At 41.9% G+C, this 25,987-nt stretch overlaps 1 protein-coding gene across 3 annotated transcripts in view; it reads left to right on the top strand.

Annotated features, from left to right (window-relative positions):
- cped1 (cadherin-like and PC-esterase domain containing 1) overlaps positions 1-25,987 on the top strand; it is a 241,290-nt gene that overhangs the window by 63,685 nt on the left and 151,618 nt on the right. For all 3 annotated transcript variants that reach the window (XM_059978328.1, XM_059978329.1, XM_059978327.1), the window contains exons 5-7: positions 12,324-12,480; positions 14,767-14,944; positions 21,665-21,807. In XM_059978328.1, the coding sequence (XP_059834311.1) occupies positions 12,324-12,480; positions 14,767-14,944; positions 21,665-21,807 (478 nt within the window). The remainder of the gene's footprint in view (positions 1-12,323; positions 12,481-14,766; positions 14,945-21,664; positions 21,808-25,987) is intronic.

Raw genomic sequence — 25,987 nt, forward strand, 5'->3', positions numbered from 1 at the left:
TAAGAGGAATGTCTGTGATTGTTGGAGAGACAGAACAAATGATAATGGTGCCAGCTGACAGATGGAGATTAAGTTTTTTTTTGTTTTGTGTCTTTTCTAAATTGGATCAGTTTAAGTGATCAAGCCTCCACCATCATTATGGCACGATGACTACGTGAGTCATCCAGTCTCTCTCTTGCTCTCCCACCTCAAAATTACTTTGGTTCTCACCACCCTCCTCCACCTCTGCAACTTTTCCTAGTTGTGGTGAAGGGCTATAACCCCTCTGTTCCTCTTTCTGTCGATGCTGCCTGATCTGTGCAGTATTTCCAGAACTTACTTTGTCTATTGGTGCAGGAGAGTGCTTTGCTTTTTCCTAATTCAACTTCATTCCTAACGTTAATGTTTTTCATAGAAATCCAGAAGCAAAGCAAATGTTGGATGTAGAGGGGTGGGGGATGGGGATTATTGACCGATTGCATCCACTTCTAGCAGTCTTTAACCAGAGTTGGTATTCACTAATTTACATAGATAGATAGAACAGTACAGCACAGTACAGGCCCTTTGGCCCACAATGTTGTGCCGACCCTCAAACCCTGCCTCCCATATAACCCCCTACCTTAAATTCCTCCATATACCTGTCTAGTAGTCTCTTAAGCTTCACTAGTGTATCTGCCTCCACCACTGACTCAGGCAGTGCATTCCATGCACCAACCACTCTCTGAGTGAAAAACCTTCCTCTAATATCCCTCTTGAACTTCTCTCCCCTTACCTTAAAGCCATGTTCTCTTGTACTGAGCAGTGGTGTCCTGGGGAAGAGGTGCTGGCTATCCACTCTGTCTATTCCTCTTAATATCTTGTACACCTCTATCATGTCTCCTGTCATCCACCTTCTCTCCAAAGAGTAAAGCCCTAGCTCACTTAATCTCTGATCATAATCCATACTCTCTAAACCAGGCAGCATCCTGGTCAATCTCCTCAGTTTCCCTTCCAATGCTTCCACATCCTTCCTATAGTGAGGCGACCAGAACTGAATACAGTACTCCAAGTGTGGCCTAGCTAGAGTTTTATAGAGCTGCATCATTACATCGCGTCTCTTAAACTCTATCCCTCAGCTTATGAAAGCTAACACCCCATAAGCTTTCTTAACTACCCTATCTACCTATGAGGCAACTTTCAGGGATCTGTGGACATGTACCCCCAGATCCCTCTGCTCCTCTGCTAGTTTGTAATGATTTTGATCCATTTGAGCAGTCTAAGGGCTTGTGAGCATTAAAGACCTTTAGGGAGCAGGATGACCGTAGATGCAGGTCACCTGGACGAGTGGTACCTGAGTACAACTAACTGCAGCAATGGCACAGGGGTCGGGATCAGGTATTGGCCAGGGTCAAACAGGATCCGGGTCAGTTCTGTGGAAAACTTGTTTCAAACGTTAATCCTTGTCACCCCCGCATCAGTGTCAAAACTGTTAAGAGCTGTGCACACTGGCAAGGGTAGCAATGCAGTTCTGTATAAAATTTCAGTAATCCAAGCAAGGTGCCAGATTTCGACCTTGTTTATAAATTAATTGAGTTCAGCGGCGAGACCAGTGTAGACCAATCCACTACCTTTGCTCTATTCGCCACAACAGACGTGTCTTCCAGGTGGCCACCCGTTTTAATTCTACTTCCATTCCCATTGCAACATGTTGGTCCATGGCCTCCTCTACTGCTACGAAGAGGCCACTCTTTGGTCGGAGGAGCAACGTCTCAGTTTCTGTCTGGGTAGACTCCAACCTCATGGTATGAACATTAATTTATCTAACTTCCAGTAATCTCTTTTCCTCCGCCCCTCCCCCTTTTACTTTTATATATAACCCTGAATGAATTATGTCTAATTAAACAATATGTTTACAATATTACTCAAATATTACTACAGTATTAAATACATCACCTCCCTGCTTGTCTATAAATGCTAATTCAATATAGAATGCATCTCAACTCCAATATGTAAATCTTGCTCTCTCGTCATCTTATACAGACACACAGAGACATGTTACACTCTATAATGCAACTTCTATACAGACATCCACAGCATATTAAATTTTAAACTCTCCCATTCGGGCCTAAATATTTAATTGCTGTAGAGGAATTTCTTACTCTTGCGGGTTAATGTCTTTCCTTTCAAGAGGGGTTACTCTGCTGGAAGGTGAGACTTGTAGTTGTGAAGCAAACTCAGGTTCCAGGCCTCCTTTGGTAGTTGTAGGAGTTGACTCTGGGATTGCAGCAAGTGGTTCTGACAGCTCTGGACATCTTTTTTTTCCTCCAACAATTAACTCTGCACTTCTGTACTGATTGATGTGCCGTCTCCAGGTGACCTCAAGACACAATCGACACCATGTTGGAGAGTAGTCCATTTCTGTCCGTAATCTTTCCAAGTACCTATCTTTGATCATCTCTGTAGTCCCTCATCAGGACCATTTGTCCGGGAGTGAAACATTGAACTCCCTTGTTTGAGGAGTCCTCAGTTTGTCCTGGCTTTTGTGCTGTATTATTCTTCTGAGGCCAGGTTTGAGGAGATTCAAACATGAGCGCAAGGGACAAACCAGGGGCATCACAGCTGGTGAGTCATTGGTTGTGGAGTGTGCTGCATTGCGATATGCAAAGAAAAAATAGTTGAGCTTCTGATTCAGTGTGTTCTGCTGACAATGCTCGCAGTGTGTACGTTAGACTCTGTACAAACCATAAGACCATAAGACCTTAACAACTTAAGACCATAAGACCCATTAGATCTGTCCTGCCACTCTATAATGGCTGATTTATTACCTCTCTCAACCCCAAACTGCCTTCTCCCTGTAACCTTTGACACCCTTACTAATCAAGAACTTATTAACCTCCACCTAAAATGTGCCCAATGACTTGGACTCCATAGAGATCTGTGGCTATGAATTCTATTCACCTCCCTCTGGCTAAAGAAATTCTTTCTCATCTCTGTTCTAAAGAGATGTCCCTGTATTCTATGGCTGAGCTCTCTGGTCCTAGACTCTGCACTATAGGAAACATATTTTCCTCGTCCACTGTATCTAGGCCTTTGAGATCCCCCTACATCTAAACCCCAGCAAGTACAGGCCCAGAGTCATCAACCATTCCTCATATCTTAACCCCTTCATTCCTGGGATCATTGTCATAAACCTCCTCTGGAGACTTCCCAATGCCAACTCATCTCTTGAATAAGGTGCCCAAAACTGCTCACAATGCCCCAAGTGTGCTCTGACCAATCCCTCATAAAGGCTCAGTATTACATCCTTTGTCATATAATCTAGTCCTCTCAAGATGAATGCTAATATTGAATTTGCTTTCTAATGATGATGCAGATTTCATCGACTGTCCATTTCTATCCATGCTTCATGTTTGGCTGATGTTCCCTTGTGTGTACGTTCCCTTGTGTTTCCATTGGCCATTATGTTGTCCTTTAAGTTCTATTGACTTAACAATCAAATATCATCGCCGTGATCATCAAGAGCCATGTTGTATAATATGGGCGATCATGGTCTTGATCTTAATTGCCCTTGGCAATTTTTTCTGCAGAAGAGGTTAGCTATTGCCGCAGCCTTTGCAAGACTTGTGACCCCAGCCAGTATCAATACACTTTAGAGATGGTGTCTGGTATCAGTTGTCACATAATCAGGAATTGTGATATGTACCAGATACTCAAACAAATATCCACCACCTGCTCCCAAGGCTTCATTTGACCCTAATTGGGGTGGGTGGGGGGGGGGAGGTGGCACTAAGCAGGCTACACTTTGCCCAATGGTGACCTGCAAGCTTGCAGGGCAAAGCAGCGCTTTACACCTCCTTCGGTAGAGATGTATCTCCACCTTGCACCCGAATGTCAATAATCAAGTATCACACTACTAAAAATTAGAATATTTTTCCAGCTCTGTGTACTTGCCCAACAGATGGTGCAAGTCAAGTTGGTTTTATTGCTGCAAGTTATTAGCTTTTGACTTGGCAATCTGTTTTGGAAAATTGGAGTGTATAGGCATGAACTGTAACACTTTATTGACTGGAAATAAAGTTGGAATTATAGTTGGGCTATATTGTTCAGGTGATGTACACAATCAGGCATTTGAGAAGGAAAATTATATTTTTAAATGTGATTTTGTTGCTGCTTAATTTATTTGTGTTTATGATCACTGAAATAATTCAAGCAATTGGAAGAAAGGAAAATTGATTAAAATAGCTAGTAAGGGAAATGCTTCATTTGTTTTGATGTTTAAATGTACATGTGACAGATAAAACTAATCTTTAAATGAATACCTTTAAGGTGTGGTTTCTATGATTTCAGCCTGAACTTTCTTACACTTTCCCATTGTTAAATCATTGTTAAAATGGATGAGGAAAAATATCAAAACCTGAGGCTTGTTGCTTTCCATCTGTTGTCCTTTCCTTAACCTGACTGGCAATGCTGTTGGTTGAACTTTTGTATTCAAAACACAATTGCTTCTCCTCATCTCAAAATAAAGGGATGCCTAATTGGAGTGTCTTCGTCTTCCTGCCATTTTACTAAAGTGTTTCCAAAGTCAATGCCAAGTTTATTGTCAAGTACAAGTATGCCCATGTGCAGTGGAAAACTACAAACGTTTGTAGCTTGCAGCAATGTCACAGGCTCATAGCAGCATTCACAAGGAAAGCAGAAGCATAACTTGTACCCACTTTTTACATGAAAGTTCACAATTGGAACAAAAGCAAATGTCATTTTGTGCAAATTGATCATGGCCTTATATAATTAAGGTTTTGCTGGTCGGTTCAAGAACGGAGTGGTTTAGGGGAAATGGCTGTTCTTGATCTTTCTGGTGTGGGACCTGAGCTTTCCAAACCTCCTGCTTGATGGTAGCAAGGAGCAAGTGGCATGACCCAGATGTTGGGGGATCTTTGAGCGTTGCCTCTTTGAGTGTGCCTCCTGTAGATACTATAATGGTGGGGAGAGATGTGCCTGTGATGCATTGGGCTGAATATACTGCTGTTTGTGGCTTCTTCTGTTCCTGTGCATTCAACTTGCCATACCAGGCCATGGTGCAACCAGATGGGATCTTCAGAAATTTACTAGCTTGCAAGAATTGGTCCATTCCATTGCACGGTATTTACTCTAAATCATGTTGATGTTCATGCTCAGTGATATACTGAACTTCCATAACCTCCTAAGAATGTGAAGAAGACTCTGTTAGACCTTGTTTGTAATTATGTCCATGCACTGGCCACAGGACAGGTAATCTGATATGCTAACATCCAGGAATTTAACGCTGCTGACTCTCTCCACTACTCATTTCCCCCCAATGTAGACTGGTGCATATCTGCACTCCTTCCCCTTTCTCAAGTCAATAAGCAGCTCTTTAGTTTTTCTGATGTTGAGCCGAGAAGTGGTTGTGGCAGCACTTCTCAACCAGGTGCCCTAGTTCAGCGCGCTGACTCACCTCCACCTGGGGTTCGTCTAACAACAGTGGTGTCATCGGCAAATTCTACATGGCGTATTTTTCACGGGAAAATATAGAAGCTGGAAGAATGGTCCATTCTGTGGCCCAATAGGTCCATCTTAAATCGTGTTGATGGTCCCTTTCTGTTCCTTGCATTTCTCTTTCCTTCATCTATTATTCATGGCATGATGAAAGTTTTTGCCTTCCCCAATGGCCATGGAAATAATTTTCCCAGTTTCACGTTCCTTGTACCTTATTTTTTGGTTTTCCTGTTCTAACTCTTTTACACCTTGATACAGTTTCTCGTTATTCACCAGATATCTATGGGGGTAATGTAAAGCTGTAGTCCACTTCCCTCATCCTTTCGCTAATTAGTCATACCACCTCCCAATTTGAATCGTCTTGTGAGAAAAGGCTACTTTTATTTAATTCTTTCCTTGTATCTTTAGTTTCTCCGGTGTACAGCATGAAAACTCCCTGCAGACCTTTGAGGCTGTTGAGCGCAGCGTAAGCTATGGTCATCCTAACAAGTCAAGTTTATTGTCATCTAACCATACACATGTATGCCGTCAAACGAGGCAATGTTCCTCCGAGCCAGGGTGTAAAGCACAGCAGTACGCATAACACACAATAACTTGGGAAAGTAAGGATTAAAATCTACAGATGAATTACACATTTTAAAAAAAAAGTAAAGTGCATAAATTAAATATTGCAAGGTACAGGACAGGTTAACCGGTGAGACTTTGAATGTGGTGCTGCAGGGAGGTCAGAAGCCTAACAGCCCGAGGGAAGAAACTGTTTCTCATCCTGACCGTTCTTGTTTTTATGCATCGGAGTCTCCTGCCTGATGGTGGAAAGTCAACAAGAATGCTGGATGGTTGGATGGGATCCTTGCTAATACCAAGGGCCCTGTGTACACAGTACTCTGATAAATGTCCCTGATGGATGGTAGGGAGACCCCTGTGAGCCTCACAGTTGTTCTCACAGTCCTTTGTAGGGATTTACGGACTGCTGCTCAGCTGCTCCCATACCAGACAGGATAATAAACCATATATAATAGCTAATCTACACACATCCGATGCCATAAATAAATTCACTGATGACACAGGTAGTGTTCAGTCAGCGTATAGGAGTGAAATAGAGTCCTGGTGAGAAGGCCCATGTCCGGGGTAGGATCTGACATCGAGCCCAATGTCCCATTTTAACAATCTTATTATCCATGTTAATTTTCATTTCCATTCAAATTTTAAACCCTGTTGACTGACTCTGAAATGCACAAGAAAGTAATAATGAACATGTGGTCCAATGTTTTATAAAAAACACACTGGATGACTTTAATTGCACAGCACAAACTCCCAAGTCTTTAATAACCATTGGATAAATGTCATCTGGATCACCGCCTTGATCTATTTTAATTATTTTATTCTTTTTAGAATGAGCCTCTTAGCTATTTTAATATTTCTCACCTACACATGTCTAGTAGACAAAGGAAATTGTGATGTCATTATTTAACTCCACTGCAACACGATAGATGTGCTTGTGTCAAAACTGTCTGGTGTCTGGTTTTATGCAAATAATCTTCTCCAAAGTGTGATTTCCTTTGTATATTTTAAACCAGAGCAAGAAATTAAAGACAGTTTAAATAATATATGGCAAAAATATCAAGTGGATTAATTAATACAAATCACATCTGTAAATAAGTTCTGATCTCTTTAAAAACTGAATTTGAAAGCATAATATCATCGTCTGTTTCATTATTTCAGTTATTTTTAATTCACTTTATTTAAGGAGAATATTGAAATTTTTATATATCTGACTATCAGAAAGCTGCTAGATTATACATTTGACTCTAGCTCTCAAGATTTGACTCAAGGTTACAATTGCTTCTTACACTTTGGCTAAATCTTTATTTAATTTGTCTCAAACTCTACACTGGCACCTCTTTACAAGCTGCTTTTAAGCTATAATCATGAAAATTGGGTGGGAGGGTGAAGGTACATTTCTACCAAAGGAGGTGTAAGGCGCTCCTTCCCTTCGTCAGCCTTCAGGTCACCCTTGGACGAGGTGTAGCACCTACTTAGCAGCCCCCCCCCCACCTGATGAGGGCCATATGAAGCCCCATGGGAGCAGGTGGTGGATGGTCGTACGAGCAGCTGGTGCACATCACAAGTCCTGGTTATGCGACCACTGACGCCAGGCGGCCGATCTCTGATGAGTATTGATAATGGCTCGTAAAGACACTGGCTAGAAGAAGGAGAAGGTAAACCACTTCTGTAGAAAAATTTCTCAAGAACAGCCGTGGTCAGGACTATGATCGCCCGCATCATGTGACTTGGCACGTAATGGATGAGTGATGAAAATAGGGAGAATCTAGCTCCTGCCAGATGGCAAAAGTAAAACCAGATTAAATTCCTAAATGTTGCAGGATGAGACCATTAATGTCAATGCTGGCATTAAATGTCCTTTGAATACAATGGCTTGCTATGCAGCCTCAAAGAGCTATGAAGAGTCAACAACTTGTGGTGGAATCAAATGGGCCAGACCAGGTAAAGATGGTACATTTCCTTGTCTGAAGGGCATCAATTGCCCAGATGGGGTCTTGTGGCCGTCTGGCACTTGATATTGGTTGACTTTGGTTGTGAGAGTTAAATTTTTTATATTGGCTTCAGAGTTGGCGATTGATTCTCTTTAATAGTTGAGTAAACAGAGTAAAAAAAGGCTCTTAACAGTCAAGTACCAAAATACCAGTTAATCCAAAGGGAAAGATATAAATGCCACACGATCTGAAGATTATAGTTATGCTGTTCATAGTTCGTCTTTAGCCTGATTTTCATTATGGTAAACGATAACCCCAAACAATGAAGAGGCGAGAGAAGGTGAGGCTGACTCGAGGGTTTAGGCGTTTGGAAGCAATGCAAAGTCAAAGCGAGGTCAAGGCATGCTTGAGGACAAGTGGTTGGAGCGGGGTCAAAACCAGTTCGAGACGGAGTCGTGGCGTGTGAAGCAGAGGAGCTTTGGAGCCCATCCACCTAAAGCAAGAGTAAGGCGTGGGTGATTTAAGCGCAGGGCCAATTTGGAAAGATCAGGTATGGACCAAAATGTGCTGGCGGGGTCCAGGCTCAGAGCACGGCAAAGTGACAGGGCCCGGATGTTAGAGGGAGGAATAACCAGTGCTTGGACGATTCAAGCACTGGGCCAGGTGCATCAAGCTGGAGGCGAGGGTCGGGTCGGTTATGCCTGCTGCTCCATGATGTTTGCTTTGCTCTTCACTGTATTGAGGCTGCTCCAGACTACGTATCCATGCACTCACTCTCCTTCTGAATGCAGTTGCTTGCTTTTATTGTTGGCACAATCTGTCTTTGTTTTCTCTCTCAGCACATTAGGCATTTATTGATCTTTAATGCTTTTTTTAGGGGGGGGGGTTCTTTTGTGGCTGCCTGTAAGGAGATGAATCTCAAGATTGTATATTGTATACATACTTTGATAATTAATGTACTTTGAACTTTGATTTACATGAGATATAGGTTCACCCATACCTACTGTACATACGATTGAAGTTTAAAACTTTATGGCCAACTTATTGCATAGATTATTTGATGATTATGCTTATTTAAATCACTGGGATTGAAATAGTTAGGTTTAAAATTCTCATTTGATACCTTTGATATAAAAATCTTAGCAGCATGGAGTCTGATTCAGTATCTAGGATTCATCTATCATGTGGCCGTATTTTGGCATTTAGGACTGAAAACGACCGTAACTAATTTAAATATATAATCCTATGACTTGTTGAAAATGATTACAAAATACTTGGGGGAGGAGAAAAGTGAACAAATGTGCTTTTTGTGTTGTGACGGGGTGTTCCTGACATCTCGATAATCTTGCAGCTTTTTCCCCTCCGGGGAAGACTCCCCACCAAGTCCATCACCCACACATAATGCGTTGAGGTGACTTTTATAATGTATTTTAAATCTGCACTAGTTCTCTAGAAAGTATATATGTCATTAAACACTAGTTCAGCATTAACAGCAAATGTTTTGTATGTTATTTTGAGCCTTTTACCATGATTGGTTTCTGACCTGTAGTTGGAAATAATCATGTTTTAATGTCTGCAAAAATAAAAAAAGAGAATACAAAATACTATCTGCAAAATAAGGAAACATTTTGTAATAGGAAAGCCTGCTAATGTTCTGATTCGGCTGAATAAGTCTTGATGCTTATTATGTTAAGTAGTTTCATTGACTCCACTAACTGTGCCATCGCCCTGATTCATGTAATTTAGAATATTTTGTAAACTGGAGGTTTTATGTGGAGAATTTGTTATGGTGCAGTCTAGAACATAAAGCATAGAAAAGTATAACAAAAGGAAAAGACCCTTCAGCCCATCAATTGCACAACTAAACTAACCCCTTCTGCCTACACATGATCCATCACCTTCCTTTTCCTGAATATTCTAAGATCCTCTAGAATGCCCCTTGTCACCACCCCAGTGGGCATTTTGTGCACCCACTACTCTTTGTGATTTAAAAATGATTGCTCTGTACATTTCTTTTGATCCTGCCCCTCTAAGTCTAAATAACGGTCTCAGATAATTAGACATTTCAAACCTGGGAAAAAGATATCTACTCTATCTATGCCTCTTATGCTTTTATAAGGTGTTATCAGATCTCCCCGCAGCCTCTCCTAGAGAAAAGAAATTTTGTTCTTCTAGTACACACTGTCTAATCTAGGTAGTGTCCCAGTAAAGCTCTTTAGTGACCTCTCCGAAACTTTGACTTGGGTGGCCAGTACTGAATGCAGTACTCAAGATGCAGCCTAACTATTATTTCATAAAGCTAAAACATAACTTCCCAACTCTTGAACTCAATTTCTTGACTAATAAACACAAGCATACCACATGCCTTCTTTACCGCCCGATCGACCCACATAGTTATTTTCAGGGAGTTTTGGATTTGGATCCTCCTGCACACCAGCACTGTTAAGGGTCTTGTGTTTGAGATCTCAAAGTGCAACACTTCACACCTGGCCTGGTTAAACTATCTGCCATTTCTCTGCCCAGATCAGCAACTGATCTATATCTAGTTGTATCCTTTGCCAATCTTCTAGCTGATCTCATCACCACCAATCTTTGTTTAGAGAATCATAGAAATCTACAGCACATTACAGGCCCTTCAGCCCACAATGTTGTGCTGACCATGTAACCTACTCTACAAACTGCCTAGACTTAACCTACCGCACAGCCCTTTATTTTTCTAAGCTCCATGTACCTATCTAAGAGCCCATTGCCCAACTGTCCCTGCCTCCACCTTTGTTGCTGTCAGTGCATTCACACACCTATCATTCTGTTTAAAAAATACTTCACCTCTGACATCCTCCAAGCACCTTAAAACTATGTCCCCTTGTGTTTGCCACTTCAGCCCTGGGAAAATTGCCTCTGGTTATCCGGACAACCAGTGCTTCTCATCTTGTACACCTCTTCCAGGTCACCTCTCATCCTCCATCACTCCAAGGAGAAAAGGCTGAGCTCACTCAACCTATTCTCATAAGGCTTGCTCTCCAATCCAGGCAACATCCTTGAAAATCTCCAGACTTCCATCTGCAAACTTTCTAATCCACACATCTACATTTTCATCCAGGTCATTTATGTACATCACAAACATCAGACATGTCAGTATAGATCCTATAGAATCCTATATTCATGGACCTCCGACCAAATAAGCCCAATCAAATGCTACCTCTGGTTTCTATGGGCAAGCCAATTCAGAATGGTGATGGCTAATTCTCCACAGATCCCATGCATCTTAATCTTTTGGATGTGCCTCCCATGAAGGACCTTGTCAAACTCCTCACTGAAATCCACGTAGACAACATCCACAGCTCTACCTTCATCGTTCACCTTGCTCCCCACCTCAGATAAAAAAATTCAATCAATTGAATCTTGTTTTAGATTAGTGCATTAGATAAAGCAAATGACTGTTTCCAGTCAGCAACCTCATCCCTTCAGAGTTTCCGTAGCGTCAAAACCGAATCAAGACGATTGCCGCTAGCCTGCGACAGCTGTTATACTTGCATGACATGCCCCCAGCTCCAATGATGATTCGAAAAGTCGAAACCTTTATTTGATCCTTTTTAGCAATCAGCAAACACACAGACTTGAAGCAAAGAAACGGAAGCATGCCCAAGTGTAAGCTAAGCATTATTCAGCAATATCTCAGTGATATTCAGCATTATCTCAGGAAAAGATACGACCTGCAGCTGGTCCCAAGCTACAAACTGCAACAAAATAAGCAAGAGTACGTAACTTATTCCCTCCGCTTTTACCAGACACCCTCCACTCATGGGACTGGTTAAACATAACAAGCACAATAAAAGTGCAACACAGTGTAATGCAGATAGAGAATAGATACATGGTGCCTACAGTGTCTAATTTGCCTTTTCTTTCTTAAATTGGCATAATCCAAATCAATTCATATACCTCCTGTTCTCTAAATGTACTCTTTGCTCTTATATTAATGGTGCTTTAGTTTAAGGTAAGTGCAATATGTTGTTGAATGCAAAGTACACTCACTGCTGGTGAGGATGGGAGTGTTCTGTGTGCATGTGTATGTCTTTTTGAGAAGTATGTGTACCAAGAGGTAAGTTCTCTGATATACAGTATAGTTGTGCCTATCACTTAATGCCTTTGGTGCGATCAAAGAAGGATTTTTATCTTGAATCTCCACCCTGTTTGCTTACCTTATTAAAAAGCAGGACAGCTTTGCCACATTAGGGACTAAGTGATTGGTCATAATTTAAACAATACTGTTGTCAGATAACGATAAGTACAGAACTGTGGATATGACAGATGAAATGATTCCAAAGGAACTCTGTTCATTTATTCATTGCTTTATAGCTCCTCAACCTTTGGCTGTCTCACCTTTGTGCTTTGACCATTATGTGGGCTTGGAAGCTACTAGCAACCAGATCAGGGCTGAAGATACGAATCCTCACCAAGGATATACCTCTTCTCTGAAGCTTCAAAGACCAAACAATCACATTGACATGAAACGGTAAGAAACAGAAATAACTTCATTTGAGTTTCTCACGGGATATCAGGGAGCACCGGGCTTTATTCATCTGCCAGCAACGACCACGCAAGATCATCGTGGCGTCAGCTCTTCTGTTCCCAGAGTCCTGAATTTTCCCATCTTCCAAAAAAATGAACTTTCTTCCTCTTTGAGTTTATCCAGTGGTCTAGCCTCCACAACCCTCTGAATTTCAGAGATTCGCGGCCCTCTGTAAAAACTTCCTGTGCATTTGTTTTAAATGATCACCCCTTCTGTAAAATCCTTTGCTTTACACCAGTGTATAATAACTCCAGAGAAATGCAGGGGAAACATAGCTGTGAATATTTATTCACAACAATATGGGGATTGGAAGGCTTCCCAGAAGAAAAACGCTGTATAAATGCGCAAGTTTGTGACCTCCTAATCACTTTCCGCCACTCAAAACACTGTTCCTGCCCACCACACAGCTGCAGTTTCCTATCCATTCTGTGTGGGAATTTTGGTTAGGAACTTGCCAGTAGGTGTAACAAATAAAACTGCACAGGACTCTGCTCCCAATATTTATAGTTGTGATGAAGGAGGGGATATCTTAATGGAAATAAATGGCCACTTTCAGCTGTAAGGGTTCTATAACTTTAGATGTTTCCTTTTGAGTTTCTTCTTTCATAGAAATTCTACTACTTTTCCTGATACCAATATTAACCTGACGTGAATAGAACAGAATCAATATGTTCTTTCTCCTTTAAATGCAGGTATGATGTTAGCTGCCAATGTCTCTAGAACTATTTATTGGAAATTCACATGTGGGTTTATGTGTAAATCGTGTACAAGGGATGGCAAGCTGGTGTAGCAGTTAGCACAACACTTTACCGTACAGCTGAAGTTTCATTGCAATGGTTAACGAGGTATCAAAAAAGGCAGCTGCAATTTAACTGAGTAACAAATTATGTATTTAAATGAAAAGCAGAACAAATTAGAACACTACCAGAAGCATGACAGCAGTATAAAGCTGTGTACTGTATTAATTCCTAACAGTTATCAATGGAGGAGTGCATCCAGTGCGTGCTGCAGTACTCTTTAGATCGACTGCAAATGAACAAAATCAGCACGGTCGCCTAGTGCAGATAATACACTGTCTTCATACAATGATTTGATGATTGCATTCTCCAAATCTTCTTTTTCATTGTAACATTCAAGATGATTGCTGATACCTTCAAATTCTTTGTAGTTCCCAACTTGTTAAAGTAGTGAAATTGCTTCACTTTTACCTCTGGCCATTTCTGACATCTCCAAGCCTGAAAGCTTGAAACTGCAGTGACCGAAACAGTCGAGTTGTCTTGCTACTTATTGCTCGCCAACTATCAGTGAAACAATTACTGCTTTTTTGAACACAAACACACTCAACTGGCACTATTTAAAAACTGTTTGCTCTGAGCACAGTGCAGTGTCAAATGGCCACACAGGTGCCTGTGACTGCTGCTAGTTAGAAACTTCGGCAACAGTCGCCTGTTCCAATTAAGTGGCATAGAGTCCCAAATAAATGAAAGGAGTCCCAGCTATTTTCTTGATTAGTTTCTGTTCTTTAAAACCCGTCCCAAACAAGCAGCAGCCCCATTAACTGCTAGACCAACTAATCAGAATCCACTGTATGTTTAAGGCACAGTTACATATATGTTTGCATAGCAGGGGAATTGAGGGTTATGATGAAAATGCAAATGGAGGTAAGTCCATGGCCAGATAAACCCTGATCCTATTGTAAGAGCAGAGCAGGCTCGACAGGCTAGGTGGCCTACTCCTACTCCCATTTCTTCTGTTTCTTAGGATATTAACCCCAGGCTCGGCATCTATCCAGTTCCTCAAAAATCAAGACACTTTCCCTTTCCCTTCGTGCTACTCGATTTGTTATACAAAGTGATTTAATACCTCTTTAGATTCTTTTAAAATGTGGAGCATTAACTTTAATAAGTGTGAAAAGTCAAAATATTCATCCTTGTGCAATAAGGTTCAATTTCAGATCCATCTTAGCACAACAGAAGAAGTTTGGTTTGAATCTCATCCCTGCTTAAAGCCGCTATTACATTGCAAAATGTTCTAGCATGTAATGTTGCAAATTCTCCAGTATGAAAGTCATCAAAACAATATTCAGTGCAAAATATTCTTTCAGTCTTTGTTTTTCTGTGGCTCCTCTTCTGGAATCTTTATTTTTAATAATTCTATATGTTAGTATGCATTTCCACTATTAAACCTTTTATTGCAAAATCAATTTCAATATCTTTTGATCTCTTCTAGATATTATGCTTTTTCAGAAAATGCTCTCTGGGGAAAGCAGCAAGGTGTTCCAATAGAAGGCCTTTCAGCAATTCTCAAAGTCTATGTTTTGGTGACCTCACTGTCTCCACTACGAGCATTCATTCATTCAACTGGACTTGTCCAGGGTGAACCCAATAAGAAGTTCTTTGTTACCAAGGTATAACTGTTTATACTTTGACTTCACATGGAATTGTGCTAACATTAGGAATATTTCATCCATGCTAAATTAAGAAAATACCACCCTCTAATATTTAGCATTTTAAATTGCAAATTCTTCAATGCTTTTGAATCATTGCTTAATTTTTGGTTTTTCATTACAAGTAAGCTCTTGAGGAGCAAAGTTCACCTAAATGTAAAACTATTCTGGTTTCTTATCTCAAACTGTAGTTTTAAATTAAATTTTATTGCATTCAATTTAGGAATAAAACTTAAAGATAACAAGCAATTTTGATATCCTCTAATATCCTATCATTGTGTTGTCCTTTATCAAATTCACTAATGCTTTGATTAGTTTGAGCTGCAGGTTATACTAGGCTATACTGTAGTCCAATGTAAAGTTGTACTGTGTGTGCTGAAAGCAAGCCAAGAACCTGTGTTTGTGCCAACATGCATTGCAGCAACTGTGAATTTGTTTGTATTATTATGTCAAACACACTTCTAAATCACACCTCACTGTTCAATAGAAGATTGAGCAAATAGACTTGCTGGGAGGGACAGATTGTGAATAGTCCATTAGTAGGTCAGAAAGAGTGCGCGCTTTCCAATTTACATGCTGCAGCCTTAAATTCTGGCTCTTGTGATTAATTTAATTAGTTCTAGTGTAATTGAATAAATGATTAAAATGTTCTCTCATATATAGTAAATTCTGTGGTTGTTATTATAATTACTCATGGTCGTGGCAGAACAATCTGTCTTTAAAATAGTCTGGGCTAGAACTCTCTCTCAAGGGAGAATATGTGGCAGGGGAGCAGTTCTGAGACTGGGCGGTGATGGTATAATGTGTGACCGACATGATTCGGGTCGGCCAGCTGTGGAGGTGAGGCCCCCTGGTTATGATGGTCGCAGTTTGAGCAGAGGGATAGAATTTGAAGGAAGGTCAGCCCTAATGGCAGTAGTCCAGGTGAGCTCAAATGACAGCTCTGTGTTTCTGAATGCAGCACTTGTTAATGTTAGCTGCTTCAACGTTTTGTTGATGTTTTGAAGCTACTTCATCCGAGTTCAACCCTCCCATACGATGTGCATAGAGAGCGATTTTGGGCATCGCAGTTGCATTAAATGACGTTCAGCCCACACTTTGAAGTCACTCGTGTGAATCTGTGTATTTGAGGCATGCAAATAGCATAGCCTACTCTGGGCCTTGACTGGACATTTGAGGCCTACCCTGATGCTAGGTAAAGAGAGCCTGTGCTTATCTGGTCTACTGTCATTCAGATAGATTTTCCTTCAATTTCTAATCTCCATGTTCACCCTCGACCTTTGCTTGCTATTGCTTCCCTTTCATCTAGGGTTCTCTACTTTCACATCTTGCCGATCCTACCCTAGGCCCAGCCCAATCGCATCAAGTTACACCTTGTGCTAGTGCCACCTTGTCATACTTGCTCCATTTGCTATTTGGCTATCCACCAATTTCCTTGCTTTTGCCAATTCAAGTCCTATCCTCTTCAGCATGCTTTACCCCATCAATACCTCCAAGGGTTCTCTTCGTAGTCTCAGCAATTGTGAAGCTAGACTTTCTTAATTTTTACACTTGGGTCTGACGTGAGCCAAGTCTCCACAAGCTTCCTTCATATGAGGTCCATTCAAAATCTTTTTGGCCTCGTGCGCTATATAATTTCCCACAAGAACTTCGACTTTTCTGCTTCACATTATAGCTGTGTATTTCATACATCATTTAGCTACGATAAACCTCCCATTTCCAATTTGGCTGTGTTTGCCCTTTCTGCTTGTAACAGATGGATCTTTCCACAGAGCAAAATATGACAAACTGCATTTGTCACTGGAGTGCCGAATTAAACTGATCACAGAATTACTGATGGGAGATGTATAAAAGAAGGGGCGGAAAAACAAAGGCGATTTTTAGGAAAGAGGATGAGGTTTCAGAGAGGGTAATAGGAAGCAATGTGAGAGAAGAAAGCGAGTTACTGGAGAAAAGTGGGATGGGGCCAAGAATCCAATGGAAGGAAATGGTGCGCTGAAACAGAATTCAAGATTCAAAATAAGTAAGGGTAGGGGACAGATGCCATGAGAATGCGCACAAGAATAAAAAATACACAGCGGAGAGGAACTAGAGGCTTGGCCATTACCATTCCAATACTGTTACCAGGAGTTGAAATGGGCAGAGCCAGAGACTGCAGTCAGTTGGAGGGGTGGCATAGACTGGTGGGATGTGTTCCTGAAAATTTCATCAAGTGAGCCCCTACCTGCCAATCTCCTGCTCATTGAGGGAGTCTTAACTTTTCTTACCCATCAACAATTGCAAATAAATGAAAGTCATCGAAGATGATGCTTTAAAAAGACAGTTTTTGAAACTACTTATAGATTGTCTAGAGCTATGCCCTGGCAGGGCAGAACAATGTGGTGGGAAGACTGAACAACTTGAACTGATAAATTGTCATTGGCTTTCAATAAAAAAAAAGGAACTTGTAGTAACCGCAAGCCCAAGCAAGACCAAGGAATTGATAATGAACTTCAGGAAGAAGAATTTGAGAGGAAGTATACCTGCCTTCATTAAGTGATCAGTGGTGGAAAGGGTGAGCAGCCTTGAATTCTTGGGCATCAACCCATCTCAGACGCTCTATCCTGGATCCAACACATTGGTGCAATCATAAGACATAGGAGCAGAATTAGGCCATTTGGCCCATCGAGTCTGATCCACCATTCAATCATAGCTGATCGTTTTTCTCCTTCCTCAGCCCCACTCCCCGGCCTTCTGCCCATAACCTTTGATGCTTTGTCCAGTCAAGAACCTATCAATCTCTGCCTTAAATACACTCAACGACTTGGCCTCCACAGCTGCATGTGATAGTAAATCCCACCAATTCACTGCTCTCTGGCTGAAGAAATTTCTCCGCATCTCTGTTTTAAGTGGACTCCCCTCTATCATGAGGCTGTGCCCACTTGTCCTAGACACCCCCGCCAAGGCAAATATCCTTTCCGCATCCACTCTGTATAGGCGTTTCAACATTCAAATGGCTTTTTAAAGAAAATCATGAAGAAGGTGGTTGTATTTCAGTATGAGTTTGAGGTGGTTTGACATGTCACCACACAGACTCTAGAAAGTTTCTACAAATATACCACGGAGAACATTCTGACTGGTTCCATCACTGCCTGATATGGAGGCGCCAATGTGCAGGATTGAAAGCGACTGCAAAGGTTTAAAATTTAACTAGATTCATCACGGATACAAGCCTCTCCACCATCAAGAACCTCGTCAAAGGCAGCATCTCAAGACAGTGGCATCCACCATTAACATAGAATATTACAGCACAGCACAGACCCATCAGCCCATGATTTTGTGCTGTAATTTTCACCTACTCTCAGATCAATCTAACCCTTCCTCCTATATTGAACTCCATTTTTCTATCAATATGCCTATCTAATGGATTCTTAAATAGCCCTAATGTATCTGCCTCTATCATCAGCCCTGACAAGGGTGTTCCATGAACCTTCCACTCTCTCTGAGTTTAAAAAAAAACTTGCTTCCGACGTGACCCTTGTGTGTTCCTCCAATCACCATATTAGCCATTTCCACCCTGAGGCGAGAAAAGTCTCCAGTTATCTATTCGATCTATGGTTTATCATCTTGTACAGCTCTATCAAGTCACCTCTCATCCTCCATCGCCCCAAAGGGAAACTCATTCCTCTGAACCCATGCTCTCATCCTCCGTCACCTCAAAGGGAAACTCAATCCTCCGACACCCCAAAGGGAAACTCAATCCTCCGACACCCCAAAGGGAAACTCAATCCTCCGACACCCCAAAGGGAAACTCAATCCTCCGAACCCCAAAGGGAAACTCATTCCTCCGTCACCCCAAAGGGAAACTCATTCCTCCGTCACCTCAAAGGGAAACTCATTCCTCCGTCACCCCAAAGGGAAACTCAATCCTCCGACACCCCAAAGGGAAACTCAATCCTCCGACACCCCAAAGGGAAACTCAATCCTCCGAACCCCAAAGGGAAACTCAATCCTCCGAACCCCAAAGGGAAACTCATTCCTCCGTCACCCCAAAGGGAAACTCATTCCTCCATCACCCCAAAGGGAAACTCATTCCTCCGAACCCCAAAGGGAAACTCAATCCTCCGTCACCCCAAAGGGAAACTCAATCCTCCGAACCCCAAAGGGAAACTCATTCCTCCGAACCCCAAAGGGAAACTCATTCCTCCGAACCCCAAAGGGAAACTCATTCCTCTGAACCCATGCTCTCCAGTCCGTGCAGCATCCTGGTAAATCTCCTCTCACCCTCTAAAGCTTTCACATCCTTGCGATAATGGGCCTCCAGAACTGAACATAATTCTCAAGTGTGATCTCACCAGGGTCTTATGGAGCTCCAACATTACTTAAAGGCCAATACACCATCTGCCGCCTTAGCAGCCTTATCAACTGTCAGCTATTAAAGACTTTCACCATCCAAGACTTGTACACTTCTTGTGTCATTAGAGAAGAGGTACAGGCACTTGAGGACCCGCACTCAGTGTTTTAGGAAGAACTTCATCCCTTCTGCCATTGAATTTCTGAATGGTTCATGAACACTACCTTGCTATCCCTCGTTCTGTAACTTGTAGTAATTTTTGCACAGTGAAGAAAACAACAAATTTCATGACATTTCTGAGTGACGTATCTATGAAAACTTGCTGTACATTCCCAAACGAAAGCCGTGGATGAATCGGGGGTACATAGTCTGGTGTGGGCTGGGTTTGTGGCATTTCTGCACAAGAAAACCAGGTATGTCTTGTATAAGGCTATTTCAAGAGCTGAGGACCAATTCCAAGTGCGGTTGGAGGTGACATCAGATGCATGTCAACTCTGGTAGGGCTTACAGGCCATTACTTCCTACAAAGTGAAACCCAGCACCATGAATGGCAGTGATGCTTCACCACTAGATGAGCTCAATGCCTTTTATGCTTTGAAAGGGAGAATAAAACTACAGCTGTGATGTATCCTGCAGCACCTGGTGACACTGTGATCTCGGTCTCGGATGTCTTTCAGGAGGGTGAACCTTTGCAAAGTTCTCTTCGCAGAACCCTCACAGCTGCATCATTCTCTGGTATGGGTGGGGCTACCGAACGGGACCGAAGTAAGCCGCAGAAAATTGCAAAATTAGTCAGCTCCATCATTGGCACTAGCCTCCATAGTATCCAAGACATCCCCAAGGAGTGGTGCTTCAGAAAGGCAGCGTCCACCATTAAGGACCCCACCACCCAGAATATGCCCTCTTCTCACTGTTACCATTAGGAAGGAGGTATAGAAGCCTGAAGCCACACACTCAGTGATTCAGGAAAAGCTTTTTCCCTCTGCCATCTGATTTCTAAATGGGCATCGAGTCCATGAGCACTACTTCCTACTTTTTTAAGTATTTCTTTTATTGCATTACTTATTTTAATTTAACTATTTAATATACATATGTGCTTACTGTAATTCAGTTATTTTCTATATTTACACTGTATTGCATTGTACTGCTGCCACAAAGTTAACAAATTTCATGACATATGCCGATGATATTAAACCTGATTCTGAGGGTCCCTGATATGAAATAGCTGACATTAGGAGCAAGCTAGAATTCACTGCGGGGTATTCATGGGAAAGCGAAACTGGCTGTGCAGACAGTAAGTTCTATGAAATAACATAAGTTAGTTTCAGAAACAAATATAAGCTATTGCACAAGCTCGAGTTTAAAAACTAAATCAGCATGCAGGTGACTGTAGGGATCCATGGTGACACCAGCTGAGCCAGAAGGAGTTTACTGCTTTACACTGTCACCCCGTGGCCAAGGTCTGAAACTGCAGGGAAGTGTAAGTTTGGCAATGTGGTGAATAATAGTTTCCACTGAAAAATGGTTGGAACACCAGCAATAAGCGTGGTAGATGTTGTAGGAAACTTGCCGATCCCTGATCTTAAGTGTCAGTCTGTTCCTGCTTCAAATTAGTGAATAGTGCGAAGCAGACTCGACAGGCAAACAGCCTAATTCTGCTCCTATGTCTTTTAGTCTCATGGAAATCAGAGTTGGAAAGTAATTCTATTTGAGGAATATCAAAGTAGAACCCTAGCTTGTGTGTTCCAGGTACTTTGGATACAACGGCCACAAATAGTGCCAGTGTTTAATTTCCTAATACGTTAGGAAGAGTAGGTTTGGTGGTGGGAGAAATTCCAAAGCTGAGATACCAAGGGAAACGTGTGAAGGCTGAGGTTTTCTTGCGTCTCCCCGGAGATAATAACTGGGTTTCCTGCTCTCTGCATGGATAGTCAGCAATAGCAGCAAGTATTTCTATATTTCTCGTGAATGTTAGGAGACAAGATATAACAAAGAACCTTATAAGGAATATTAAGACAGGCCACTGAAAATAAGGTGTTAAAGAAGCTGATTTTTTTTTTTAGGATCACCCAAGAAATTAGCAACATGCAGAGGTGGAGGGTTTTAGGCAGTAAATCTCAGAGCTTGGGATGTGAGTAACTAATTTTATACAGAAGTTTCCTCATTTCTGCTGAATGAGGCTTGAGCAGTCTCTTCCCATCCTGTGATGGCTGTGGGCTCTTTTGAGTTGCCTTTCCCTGCATTTGAAAATAAACTACGTATATTGATGACAGAATTCTATTTTACAGTAACTCTTTAGAAAATTGCATCAAACACAAGTTGTCTAAACAAGTAAATTGTTGTTTCAGCTTCTGGAATATTTTGAAAAGTACTTTGGAACAGCTGCTTCTGCACAGGCCTTTGAGAACATGAAGGAGCAAATCACACAACTATTACTGATAGCGGAAGTGAATATTGAATTTTCCCCTAGCAGTCAAGGAACATCAGAAAGGTGAGTAAACTGACCACTGATACCAATGGAGTTTAAGACTTATTTTCTCATTTGAAATCTAAATGCTACAATATTTAATATTGTATGGTCATAATGACCATATGCCACAAAAATACATTGAATATTTCTCTTGAAAATAATGAAGGCAGAATTGCTTATGCTAATTGGGAATATGTGGTCTGAACTTCCAAATTTGTAAATTGCTGATTCTACCCACTTCTTGTCTGCTGATCATGGGACCTAAAATTATTGCAAGTCTTACTGAAAGGCTTCAGCCAATTACTTATGCAAATCTGCCTATTAATTCCAGGAATAAAGTCCAAAGTTTTGTGGTCTTCAGAAACTGAAATTGACCTTCCTGAGAGACAAAATCCTTTGTCAGCATTTTTTAATTGGCAGTGATGAATTTTTCCCCGTCGTTTACTGTAGGAAGAGAGGACAACGTTTTTCTAGCAGTGACAGATGACTTCAGAAACATAATATCTTAATCGCACTGTATTCCCAACACTAACAGACGTGATAAACATAAGCGAGCCAATAAAAAGAGGGGAGCAGTCATTGTTGGAGTGGGTCAGTGTTAGAGTGGTCAGGCTATGGTAGAACAGGCTTGGGGGAGCACAGACATAGCTCTAAGTGAGTTTCAAATGAGTTTGTTTTCTGTCTATTGCTACAGAGCTAGTACTCGAAGAATGTCCAGAGTTAGTGATATGTTCTTTGTGTGAGATGTAGGAACTCTGGGATTCTCCCTGATAGCTACATCTGCATCTGCTTGCAGACAGTGTTGAGGAACTGGAGCTGCAGCTCGATGACAGAGGTGATGGGAGATACACAGAGGCAGCCATCCCTGAGTTGCAGGAGGCAGGTATCTGGGTGTCTGTCAGGAGAGGGAAATGGAATAGGCGGCCAATTCAGTGTACTGCTATGGCCGGAGATGAGTATACCATTTGGGTACCATTGGGATGAATGGTTAACTGGAAGAAACTGCAGCCATCAGGTCTGTGATACTGAATCTGGCTCAGGAGGGAAGAGAAGAAGAAAAGAGTGAAGTCGTGATCGGGGACCCAGTAGTTGGAGGAGCAGGCAGGACATTCTGTGGATGTGAAAGGGACAACTGAATGGTACTTTGCCTCTGAGATCCCAGGCTCAGGGATGTCTTGGATCAGATCTACTGCAGTCTAAAGTGGGAGGGTGAGCAGCCAGAAGTTGTGGGGCATATTGGCATCAATGTCATAGGTAGGAAAAGGGAGGAGGTCCTGAAGAGAGAATTTAGGGAGCTAGGCTGAAAGCTGAAAAGCAGCACCTCCAGGGTGTCTGTGCCACGCACCAGCGAGGGTCAGAATAGGGTGATATGGCAGATGAATGTGTGGCTCAGGAACTGGTGCAGAGGGCAGGGTTTCAGGTTTCTGGATCATTGTGATCTTCTCTGGGGAAGGAATGACCACACATTAGGGTTACACCTGAACCCAGGAGACCAATACCCTTATGGGCAGGTTTGCTAGAGCTTTTGGGGAAGGTGTAAAGCAACGGCAGGGGCATAGGAACGGGAGTGAGAGGGCTGAGGATGGGGCAGTTGGTATAGAAGTAGATACAGTGTGTAATGAGACTGAGGAAAGGTGGGCAGATGACAGGGCAAAATTGCAGTAAGTGGGATGAGTTGAAGGGTAACATAGGGACAAAATCGAAAAGGCTGGCAAACGTCAGACTGAAGGTGTCACATTTGAATGTATGCGGTGTATTGAATGGTATCATTGATTCGCAGCTGCAAGAAGATTATAGTTGGGGCTTAGCATCCAAAGATACATATCGTATCGAAAGGACAGACATGTAGGCAGTGGGTGAGAGGTGTCTCTGTTGGTAAATAATGAAAAGAGTGACATGGGATTGGAAGATATAGAATCATTGAGGGTAGAGTTAGGGAACTGCAAGAATAAAAAGACCCTGATGGGAGCTATATACAGAGCTGCAAACAGTGGCCAGGATCTGCGATACAAATCACACTGAGAGATAGAAAAGGCATGTAATAAGGGAAAGCTAGTGATATTCATGGGGGATTTCAATAGGCAGGTAGATTGGGAAAATCAGGTTGACACTGGTTGCCAAGGGAGGGAATTTGTAGAGTGCTTAAAGCAGTTCAAGTGGATGGGCTACAGCAGCACGAACATATACTCAGTGGCCACTTCATTACATACAGGAGATTGCTAGTAGAGTGGCCACTGATTGCATATCCACCAGTGTATGACCGTTTGGTGTATATAGTCAAGGATACATCTCCACCTTGTGCAGAGACTCGATTTAAGATGAGAAATAGACCACACACGTTGGAGATAGTTGTAGCCAGGAGATTAAAGTTCTCCAACGTGGCTACCAGTGGTGCAATTAAATTTATAGATGTTCGAGAGGTCAATGTTTGATGAGAACAGGTACTTGGGATTAAATTATATAGGAGTGAGGCTCCTGAGAAAGGTGAAATCAAAGGAAAGAATTTTGAAATGGACGCAGCACATAACAGGAAACAGAGCAGTGAAGCCCGAACAAGGTCTAAGCATACGATCACAGAATGTTTAATGACCTTCTGTTTTGAACAAGTTGGACAAAACAGTGCAATGGATTGGTCTTGTCAAGAAGTGTAACTGATGACCCAAGTATGAGGGAAAGATTCCAGCATGGATAAAGTAGTGGCTGATTGGCAGGAAGCAAACAGAGGGAATAAAGGGAGTTTTTCTGGTTGGCTGCTAGTGACTAGTGGTGTTCCACAGGTGTCTGTGATGGGAACGATTCTTTTTATGTTATATATCAATGATTTGGAAGATGGAATTGATGGCTTTGTTACAAAGTTTGCCAATGATATGAAGATAGATGGGTTGTTTTGAGGAAGTATAGAGGCTACAGAAGGACTTAGACAGCTTAGGAGAATGGGCAAAGAAGTGGCAAATGGAATACAGTGTCAGGAAATGTATGGTCATGCACTCTGGTAGAAGAAACGGAAGGGGTGACTATTTTCTAAATGAAGAGAAAATAGAAAAAACTGGGGCACAAAGGGACTTGTTAGTCCCTGTGCAGGATTCCCTGAAAGTTAATTTGTAGGTTGAGTTTGTGGTGAGGAAGGCAAATGCAATGTTATCATTCATTTCAAGAGGACGAGAATATAAAAGCAGGGATGTAATGTTGAGACTTTATAAAACACTGGTGAGGCCTCACTTGGAGTATTGAGAGCAGTTTCATCCCCTTATCTGAGAAAGGGTGTGCTGAAACTGGAGAGGGTTCAAAGGAGGTTCACAAAGAAGATTTCAGGATTGAATGGCCTTTGATTGGAAGAGTGGTTGATGGCCCTAGGATTGTATTCACTAAAATTCAGAAGAATTAGGGGTGCCCTCATTGAAACCTATTGAATCATGAAAGGTCTTGATCAAGTGGAAGTGGAGAGGATGTTTCCTACGGTGGGAGAGACCAAGACCAAATGATGCGGCATAGAATGGAGTCCTTCTAGAATGGAGATGAGGAGGAATCTCGTTAGCCAAAGAGTGGTGAATCTGTAGAATTCTTTGCTACAGACAGCTGTGAAGGCCAAGTTTTTAATGTATATTTAAGGTAGCGGGTGATGGTTTTGGTTGATAATAACCATCTTACAGCTTCCATTTTAGTTTTTCCACTCCACTGTCATCGTCATTCAGTATTTCTTTGCCAATGGCTGCTGATGGAGAAAGGATAGGCCTCTTCTAGTCTGGCAACAGCTCTTTCCAACTGCTTTCAATGGAAAATGCAAAACAGTTCGGAGAGCTGCAGTGGAAACTGGCCATCATCGAATCATTTCCTTGCAAGCTTCTCCTTGGCCAGAGGCTAGGCATCAAGATCAACTTGTTTCCACTCCAGTTGTGTGTGTTCTGAAGAAGCTGACGCATGATTCACACGGGGTAGGAGAGTAGGGTGACTAAGAGGTGCTGTGCTCCTTACGTTCCTTACTCAGGGCTTCTTTATGTATCCAGTGCAAGGGTTTGACCAGAGCATCACATTGCCAGTAGGGTGACAGTACGCGCCATCAGCACTTGAGAATGGAAAAGACAGATTTTATCAATGCTGTGATAAATTTGTCTTATGGTAGCTTACCACCGTATCCTCTGTCAGGAATGTGATGGGATGGTTTTGGGAAAATGAAAGACATTGATGGCATGTTCTTCACTAT

This window comes from Hypanus sabinus, chromosome 8, assembly GCF_030144855.1.
Source record: "Hypanus sabinus isolate sHypSab1 chromosome 8, sHypSab1.hap1, whole genome shotgun sequence".
NCBI lineage: Eukaryota > Metazoa > Chordata > Chondrichthyes > Myliobatiformes > Dasyatidae > Hypanus > Hypanus sabinus.